Genomic DNA, 10,000 nt, shown 5'->3' with positions numbered 1-10,000 from the left:
TCTCTCTGAAACTCTCTCTCTCTCTTTTGCTCCTTTTCTTCCTCTCTCTCTCTTATTATTCTACTTTCATTCCTCTCTCTCTTTCTGTCGGCTTGTTTGTTTTGTTTTATTTCTTATTCTGTCTCTGTCTACTTTTTTTCTCCTTTTCTTCTTCTTTCCCTGAAAATTTCTGTCTGTCTGTATGTCCGTCTCGTCAATCTGTTTGGTTCTGTTTCTTTCTTCTTCTGTCTCTGTCTGTCTTCATTTTTCTCCTTTTCTTCCTCCCTCTCTGTCTGTCTTTTCTGTCCATTTCTTATTCTGTCTCTGTATGTCGCTTTTTTTTCTCTCTCTCTTCTTGTCTGTTTGTTCTATTCCTTCTTCTGTCTTTGTCTATTTCCTTCTTACTCGTTCTTTCTCTCTCTCTCACTCCATCATTTTATTGGATAACACTTCCTCATTGTACCAATCCATCACTCCCAGCATGTCCCCTTTTCACAATGCCGGAAAACCCATAATCCGGAAGCCATAACCCACTTTATCTCACATTATTATACCCTGTAATGCTATTATAAAACACTACTCACGCTCTGCAGATATTAAAGCTTCTGTAATCTCCTTTCTCCCGTTGCTGTCACGCAGTTGCAGTAGACATGCAACAGGGTCTTCTTTCTGTTACACTCGGCTGTCTAAGTAATGTCTTGTTAGCTTTGGTTCATCTCATGTGTCTTGTGATCTACTCGATGTCTGTTTGTGCATTGTAATTATTATTCTGGGGAGAGGACCTAGAATGCATGTGTAGGATGATCTTTCTTTCAAGCTATGGTCTCGAATTTGATTGCCTTTTTGTATTATATATATATATATATATATATATATATATATATATATATATATATATATATATATATATATGTAACACTACCAAGATAATACATGACAGTAAGACAGACATTAATTTCAAGCAACATTAGAGAGCAACGCCCCTTTTCTCCGCCATGAAAACCATGAGTCCTGAGTCTCTTGACCTTTGTGCCCTGACCTGAGTGCCTCGTCTTAAGTGCCTTGACCTGAGTCCTTTGACCTTTGTGCCTTGACCTTCCAGACACTACTCCATCAACGCGTGCCTGGCCCCCGTGGTGTCGCTCCACGGCCTGGCTGTGACGACGGTGGAAGGCATCGGGTCCACGAGGACGGGCCTCCACGCCGTCCAGGAGCGGATCGCCCTCGCCCACGGGTCCCAGTGCGGCTTCTGCACGCCCGGGATGGTCATGTCCATGTACACGCTGCTCAGGAACAAGCCGAGGCCGAGCATGGCGGACCTCGACGAGTATTTTGCTGGTGAGGTCGTTGGGTCTTTTCGCTTGTTTCTCATTTGCTGCTTTTTTTTATTAGTTTAGTTTAGTTTATCCTCTTGATTGGGTAATTCTTTTTCGTTGTGTTTTTTTCTTTATTGGTTGCTTTCTATTTTCATTTTTTTCTTTGTCGATTGCTTCATCTTTTTTTTATTTATTATTATTATTTTTTTCACTTTCTGTCTGTCTCTCTCTCTCTCTAGAGATAAAGGGATAATTATGATTTTTTTTTCTTTCTTTGTCTTTCTGTTTCTCTCTCTCCCTCCCCCTCTCTCTTGTTTCTGTCTGTCTCTCCCTCCCTCTCTTGTTTCTCTCCCTCTCCCCCTCCCTCTCTTGTTTCTCTCTCTCCCCTCCCATCTCACTCTCTCTCTCTCCCTCTCTTGTTTCTCCCCCCCCCATCTCTCTCTCTCTCCCTCCCTCTCTTGTTTCTCTCCCCCCTCCCCGTCTCTCTCTCTCCCCCGCATCTCGCTCTTGGTTCTCTCTTCCCCCCCCTCTCTCTCTCTCCCTCTCTCTCCTGTTTCTCTCCCCCCCCCCCATCTCCCTCCCTCTCTCTATCGAGGACGTTGCATTAACAATTGATATCTTTATAAGGGCCCATTTTCCTTCCTAATTTCTCTCCGGGGTTTCCTCAGGGAATCTGTGTCGCTGCACGGGCTACAGACCCATCATTGAGGGCTTCCGGAGCTTCACCACCGACGCAGGGGCAGGAGGCAGCTGTGGGCGGAGTGACTGCTGCAGAAGGAAGGGCAAGGGGTGTGATGTGAAAGGTAATAGGGAAGCTGTTCATGAGTCGGTGAGATATTGCGGGAGTTTTTGTCAATATTTTTTTTTATGGAAATTTGTATTTGTTATTGTTCTAGTTTGTTGTTGTTGTGTCGTTTTTCGTACATTTTCTCATATTCCTCCTCATTTTTTTCTTCCTTCTTCCTTCGTTATCCTTCTAGTTTTTTTTTCTTCCTTCGTTATCCTTCTAGTTGCTGTTGTGTCGTTTTCATCCATTTTCTCATATTCCTCTTCATTTTTGTTTTTATTCTTCCTTCGTTATCCTTCTAGTTGCTGTTGTGTCGTTTTCATCCATTTTCTCATATTCCTCCTCAATCTTTTTATTCTCCTTCGTTATCCTTCCCAAACTCTTTCTCATTTCTCATCTTTCTATTCTTTTTTCCCCTATTTTTAACAAAGTGATGAACGGAGAAATGAACGGAGACACGAACGACATGTACGGAGACATGAACAACGACATGAACGGAGACATGAACAACGACATGAACGGAGAAATGAACGACCACATGAACGGGGAGACGAACGGTGATGTCAACAACGTCAACGGAGTCACTGACGACATCTCCCACGTTCTTTACGACACAAAGGAATTCCAACCTTACGACCCAACGCAAGAGATTATCTTCCCCCCAGAACTCAAGGTGAAAAATATATGATAAATAAGAGTGAGAGAGAGAGAGAGAGAGAGAGAGAGAGAGAGAGAGAGAGAGAGAGAGAGAGAGAGAGAGAGAGAGAGAGAGAGAGAGAGAGAGAGAGAGAGAGAGAGGGAAAGGGAGAGAGAGAGAGAGAGACGCAGAGAGATAGATAGATAGATAGATAGATAGATAGATAGATAGATAGATAGAGAGAGAGAGAGAGAGAGAGAGAGAGAGAGAGAGAGAGAGAGAGACAGACAGACAGACAGAGAAAGAGAGAACGAGAGCGAGAGCGAGAGACAGAGAGAGAGAAAGAAAGAAAGAGAAAGAGAAAGAAATATTAACACAAAAAACATAATAATTCGTCAATAAACAATAATCTACAAGCCATTTCTCCTCCCCCCCCCCGCCCCCCCGGCCGCAGCTCCACCCGGAATGGCAGACCCAAAACCTCGTGTTTCGTGGTCCTCGAGTCTCCTACTTGAGGCCCAGCTCCCTCTCCGAGCTCCTCTGCCTCAAGGCCGAGCATCCTGGCGCCCGGATTGTGGTGGGAAACACGGAAGTCGGTGAGGAAAGGAGGGAGTAAAATGAGGGAGTTTTAGGGAAGGAGTCAAAGGAGGGAGATTTAGGGTGGGAGTTTTAGGGAAGGAGTAAAAGGAGGGAGTTTTAGGGAGTAAAAGGAGGGAATTTTAGGGAGGGAGTAAAAGGAGGGAGTTTTAGGGAGGGAGTAAAAGGAGGGAGATTTCGGGATGGAGTTTTAGGGAGTAAAAGGAGGGACTTTTGGGGAGGGAGTAAAAGGATGGAGTCTTAGGGAGGGAGTAAAAGGGGGGAGTTTTAGGGAGGGAGTAAAAGGAGGGAGTTTTAGGGAGGGAGTAAAAGGAGGGAGATTTCGGGATGGAGTTTTAGGGAGTAAAAGGAGGGACTTTTGGGGAGGGAGTAAAAGGATGGAGTCTTAGGGAGGGAGTAAAAGGGGGGAGTTTTAGGGAGGGAGTAAAAGGAGGGAGTTTTAGGGAGGGAGTAAAAGGAGGGAGATTTCGGGATGGAGTTTTAGGGAGTAAAAGGAGGGACTTTTGGGGAGGGAGTAAAAGGATGGAGTCTTAGGGAGGGAGTAAAAGGGGGGAGTTTTAGGGAGGGAATGAAAGGAGGGATTTGAGGAAGGTGTAGAACGTGACTAGTTTTGAAGAAATTTGTAGTTTGTGATTTTTTTGTTGTGTTTGTTTGTATTCACTAGTATGTGTTTGTATGTTTATGTGTGGACGTGTTTGTTTGTTTATGTGTGCATGCATGTGTGTGTGTGTGAACGTGTATGGATATGTGTATGCCTGTGCGTGTGTGTGACTGTGCATAAATATGTGTATGCACATGCGTGTATGTGAACGTGTATATGTGTATGCATGTGTGTGTGTGTGACTGTGTATAAATATGTGTATGCATGTGCGTGTGTGTGACTGTGCATAAATATGTGTATGCACATGCGTGTATGTGAACGTGTATATGTGTATGCATGTGTGTGTGTGTGACTGTATAAATATGTGTATGCATGTGCGTGTGTGTGACTGTGTATAAATATGTGTATGCATGTGCGTGTATATGTGTATGCATGTGCGTCTGTGTGAACATGTATAAATATGTGTATACATGTGCGTGTGTGTGACTGTGTATAAATATGTGCATGCATGTGCGTGTGTGTGAACGTGTATAAATATGTACATGCATGTGCGTGAGTGAGCGTGTATAGATATATGTATGTGTGTTGTGCGCGTGTATACCTGTGTATGCTACATGAAATACCTCACACCTAACTCTCCGTCGGCAAAAGGTATCGAAGTAAAATTCAAGAACCAGACATACCCCGTCCTTATCAACCCGACCAACGTGGCGGAACTGACGAAGGTGGCGCTGACGAAGGGGGGCGTGGCCTTCGGGGCGTCTGTGACCCTTTCCGCCGTCGAAGAAACGTTGAGGCGACAGGTCAACGCTCTGCCGGGTAAGGTGAAGGGAGGTCAATTCGTTTCGGTTCAGTGTGTACGTTTTTAGGCGTATTTTTTTTATATGCGGGATCTCTTTATTTTTAGAAATTGATATATGAAAGATAAATATATAAATACATGAAAAAAATAGATGTGGTAATGTTAACCGCTTTTTGCAGTCTACAAAGGTGAAGGGAGGTCAATTCATTTCGGTTCAGTTTGTACGTTTTTAAGCGTTCGTGATGACGAAGTATTTTTTTTATATGCGGGATCCCTTTATTTTTAGAAATTCATATATGAAAGATAAATATATGAATAAATGAAAAAAATAGATGCTTTGTGGAGTCGACAAAGGTGAAAGGTCAGTTTTTAGGCGTTCGTGATGAGGTAATTTTTATATGCAGGATCCCTTTATTTATAGAAATTGATATATGAAAGATTAATATATGTATAAATGAAAAAAAAGGTAATGTAAACCAGTTTGTGCAGTCTACAACAATTATAATGATGTTTGGTATCGACAGAATACCGTACGAGAATATTCTCCGCCATCTTAGAAATGCTGCGCTGGTTTGGCGGGAAACAGATCAGAAACGCGGCGGTGAGAGACTTAAAACGTGATTTTGTAAAATAAGTTCTTGTAATATTGCAAGATTATCGTTAAAATTGTTCCTGCTACTATTTTTTAAAGCTGAGTAGGTTCTTATGATATTATTGCTACTGCTAGATTTTTTTTCCGATGTTTTTAATTGTGACCTTCCTCTAAAAGGCAATTGGCGGGAACATCATGACGTCTTCACCTATAAGCGACCTCAACCCTCTCCTAGCGGCTGCTGGAGCCAGACTGACGGTCCGCAGCGCAGGTAGTCCCTATTTATACGTTCTCAGACTAGTTGCATTTATTCAGTATTTTCTTAATTTAATCTTTCATCTAGATCATAAACGTCAATATCTTCACTTTAATGCACTACACTCATGATATAGCGTACATTTACGTGAATATATCAACGTTTATGTTATAGATGACAGTTTAAATTAACAAAACGGAATAGTTATTGGTGAATACATAGCCGTTGAATGACCGTTATAATTCAAATATTCAGAATTTCAGTCGAATTCTCTGATAATCTTTCGTTGACTGATTAGTCCCCTCGTCTTATAGCGAAAGATACATATATACGCAACGCATATGCTGAGATTTTTGTTTTTTACGCAGAAAATGGCGAAAGAGAAATCTTGATGGACCAGCACTTCTTCACGGGTTATAGGAGGAACAGCGTCCGGCCTGAAGAGGTTCTCGTGACGGTCCTTATTCCGTTCAGCCAGAAGGTGAATTTTCCCGTCTTTCCTCCAGTGGGTTACATCACACGCACGCACATACACACGCACATGCATTCACACACGCACGTACACACACACACACACACACACACACACACACACACACACACACACACACACACACACACACACACACACACACACACACAGGTAGATGGATAGATAGATAGATAGAGAAAGAGAGATAAAGATAAAGAGAAAGAAAGAAAGAGAGAGAGAGAGAGAGAGAGAAAGAAAGAGAGAGAGAGAGAGAGAGAGAGAGAGAGAGAGAGAGAGAGAGAGAGAGAGAGAGAGAGAGAGAGAGAGAGAGAGAGAGAGAGAGAGAGAGAGAGATAAACAGATAGAGAGAGAAAGAGAGCCATCCATCCAGCGATCCATCCATCCATCCATCCATCCATCCATCCATCCCCACCCCACCCTCACCCCTTCTCCCCTCCCCCTTCCCAGAGCGAGTACTTCCTGGGCTTCAAGCAGTCCCGGAGGCGCGAGGACGACATAGCCATCGTCAACGCCGGCCTGAGAGTGAGGTTCCTGCGGGAGACGACGACCGTGGAGGAGGTGGTCGTGGCGTTCGGAGGGATGGGCCCCACGACCGTCTTGCCGCTGTTGGTGAGGGGGGATGATAGATAGGGGGAGGGAGGTAGGGGGAGGGGTGGATAGATAAGGTGGGGTTGGGGGTATGTGGGCGTGGGGGTGTGTTTTTCGTTTTTTTGTTTTTGTTTTCTGTTTTTTTTTAGATTTTTTTTTCTCTTGGTGTGTCTTTCTTTTTTCCGCTGTTGGTGAGGGGGGATGATAGATAGGGGGAGGGAGGTAGGGGGAGGGGTGGATAGATAAGGAGGGGTTGGGGGTATGTGGGCGTGGGGGTGTGTTTTTTCGTTTTTTTTTGTTTTTTGTTTTCGTTTTCTCTGGTTTTTCGTATTATTTCTTGATGTTGGTGTGTTTCTTTTTCTTTATTTTTCTCTTTCTCTTACTCTCTCTCTCTCCTCCTCCTTTCTCTCCATCTTCCTATTCCTTCCCCCTCTCTCCCTCCTTCTGTCTCTTTCTTTCTGTCTTCTTCTTCCTTCCTTCCCCTCTCCCTCCCTCCTTCCTTCTTTTGTCTTCTGTTTCTCTCCCTCCTCCTTCCTCCTTCACTGTCTCCCTCCTTCCCTCTTTTTGTCTCTGTCTCTCTCCTCCTCTCCCTCTCTCCGTCCTTCCCTTTCTAATCTCTGTCTCTCTCCTTCTTTCCTCCCTCTCCCTCCTTCCCTTCTGCCTTCTCTCCCTCCCCTTCCTTCCTTCTCTGCCCTCTCTCCCTCCTTCCCTCTATCCCTCTCCCCCCTTCCCTCCTTCCCTCTATCCCTCTCTCTCCTTCCCTCTCTTCCTCTCTCTCCCTCCTTCTCTCTCTTTCATACGAATTCCACCCATTTCTTTCTCCTGCAGAACCTCGAAGGTCGTTGCTGGGACTCCTCTCTCCTCGAAACCGGGACGTCACGACTCCTGCAGATGCTCCCTCTGGCGCCGTCTGCTCCCGGAGGCATGGTCGAGTACCGCCGAACGCTGGCCCTCAGGTCTGTGAAAGGGAAAAACCACTCTTACGGAGGAGTACTATAAGGCTTATTTGGGCTTGTGTTCTTCTTCGTCGGTCATTCGAATGCGCTGCCTCCGACTTGGTCTGTTCTCATTTGCATCATCCATCATATATATATATATATATATATATATATATATATATATATATATATATATATATATATAGAGAGAGAGAGAGAGAGAGAGAGAGAGAGAGAGAGAGAGAGAGAGAGTGAGAGAGAGAGAGAGTGAGAGAGTGAGAAAGAGAGAGAAAAAAGAGAGAAAGAGAAAAAGAGAGAAAGAGAGAAAGAGAGAAAGAGAGAAAGAAAGAAAGAAAGAAAGAGAGAAAGAAAGAAAGAAAGAAAGAAAGAAAGAGAAAGAGAGAAAGAAAGAAAAAGAAAGAGAGAGAGAGAGAAAGAGAAAAAGAAAGAGAAAGAGAAAGAGAAAAGACAGAGAGAGAGAGAGAGATAGATAGAGAGAGAGAGAGAGAGCGAGACAGGAGAGCGAGACAGGAGAGAGAGACAGAAAGAGCAAACAGGAGAGAGAGACAGAGAGAGAGCGAGAGAGAGAGACAGAGAGAGAGAGAGAGAGAGAGAGAGAGAGAGAGAGAAAGAAAAAGAGAGAGCGAGAGAGAGAGAGAGAGAGAGAGAGAGAGAGAGAGAGAGAGAGAGAGATAGATAGATAGATAGATAGATAGAGAGAGAGAGAGAGAGAGAGAGAGAGAGAGAGAGAGAGAGAGAGAGATAAAGAGAGTGAGCGAGTGTGTGTGTGTGTGTGTGTGTGTGTGTCCGATACTCTAGCCACTAACTACTATCTGGGCTTGTGTTTTGATGTGTAAATAATAGACATTTGGGCTTAGAAACCTTAATGGGGAATATCAATAGACGTATATAATCATAAGTCCTTATAAGTAATAGTAGTAGACAAGTGAAATTATATGTCCTGATAAGATTATTTCCTAATAAGAAATAGTAAGAAATAGATTTGTTTGCCCTAATTAGCAACGGTAATAGAAAAAAAAAATAGTTCATATTTCCTAATGAGGATTTGTAAAAATATAGATTTATTTTTCCTCCTTAGCAATAGTAATAGATGAATAAGATAAAATTTTCTAATACGTGATAGTAAAAGACAAATCACAATATTTTCTGATAAGTAATATCGATAAACGTTATATTTCCCAATAAAATAATAGTAATAAACAAATAAAATATTTCCTGATAAGTGATAGTACTATACAAATCACATAATATTTACTGATAAGTAATGGTGACAAACCTCATATTTCCTGATAAAGTAAAAATAATAAACAAATAAATTCATATTTCCTTATAGTAAGAATGATAGACAAATAGAATCACATTTCCTAATAAGGCAATTACATTTACCTACTAAGGAATTACATTTATCTAATATTCATCAATTTATTTACCTAATAAGGAATTAATTACCTAATAAGGAATTACATTTCCTAATAATAACAAACAAAATTACATTTCCTAATCTTTCTATATCCTAATAGAGCGACAGACAAAGAGAATTACATTTCCTAATAAGGAATTACATTTACCTAATACTTATCTATCTATTTACCTAATAAGGAATAAATTACCCAATAAGGCATTACATTTCCTAATAATAACAAACAAAATTACATTTCCTAATCTTTCTATTTCCTAATAGAGCGACAGACAAACAGAATTACATTTCCTAATAAGGCAATTACATTTACCTAATCCTCATTATCTATTTACCTAATAAGGAATTAATTACCCAATAAGGAATTACATTTCCTAATAATAACAAACAAAATTACATTTCCTAATCTTTCTATTTCCTAATAGAGCGACAGACAAACAGGATTACATTTCCTAATAAGGAATTACATTTACCTAATACTTATCTATTTATTTACCTAATAAGGAATTGATTACCTAATAAGGAATTAATTACCCAATAAGAAATTAATTACCCAATAAGAAATTAATTACCCAATAAGAAATTAATTACCCAATAAGAAATTAATTACCCAATAAGAAATTAATTACCCAATAAGAAATTAATTTCCCATTAAGAAATTAATTACCTAATAAGGAATTACATCTCCCTAATCTTTCTACTTCCTAATAGTAAGAATGACACACAAACAGAATTACATTTCCTAATAAGGCAACTACATTTACCTAATAAGGAATTACATTTACCTAATATTATCTATTTACCTAAAAAGGAATTAATTACCTAATAAGGAATAACTTTTCCTAATAATAACAAATAGAATTACATTTCCTAATAGAGCAACAGACAAACAGAATTACATTTCCTAATAAGCCTTCGAAATACCCACAGCTTCTTCTTCAAGTTCTACCTCAGCGTCCGAGGGCGTCTGAGCGAG

General features: G+C 41.3%; 1 protein-coding gene across 1 annotated transcript in view; it reads left to right on the top strand.

Annotated features, from left to right (window-relative positions):
* LOC113809599 (xanthine dehydrogenase/oxidase-like) overlaps positions 1-10,000 on the top strand; it is a 34,578-nt gene that overhangs the window by 9,345 nt on the left and 15,233 nt on the right. Inside the window, exons 4-14 of the mRNA XM_070138013.1 lie at positions 1,082-1,317; positions 1,964-2,098; positions 2,514-2,755; positions 3,174-3,315; positions 4,569-4,736; positions 5,244-5,320; positions 5,489-5,582; positions 5,936-6,048; positions 6,508-6,669; positions 7,477-7,604; positions 9,955-10,000. The exon at positions 9,955-10,000 is cut by the window's right edge and continues 99 nt beyond it. Of these exons, the coding sequence (XP_069994114.1) occupies positions 1,082-1,317; positions 1,964-2,098; positions 2,514-2,755; positions 3,174-3,315; positions 4,569-4,736; positions 5,244-5,320; positions 5,489-5,582; positions 5,936-6,048; positions 6,508-6,669; positions 7,477-7,604; positions 9,955-10,000 (1,543 nt within the window). The remainder of the gene's footprint in view (positions 1-1,081; positions 1,318-1,963; positions 2,099-2,513; positions 2,756-3,173; positions 3,316-4,568; positions 4,737-5,243; positions 5,321-5,488; positions 5,583-5,935; positions 6,049-6,507; positions 6,670-7,476; positions 7,605-9,954) is intronic.

This window comes from Penaeus vannamei, chromosome 24 (assembly GCF_042767895.1).
Source record: "Penaeus vannamei isolate JL-2024 chromosome 24, ASM4276789v1, whole genome shotgun sequence".
Taxonomy (NCBI): Eukaryota; Metazoa; Arthropoda; class Malacostraca; order Decapoda; family Penaeidae; genus Penaeus; species Penaeus vannamei.
Note: the sequence above shows the minus strand (reverse complement) of the source record. Positions and strands in the feature narration are given on the sequence as shown.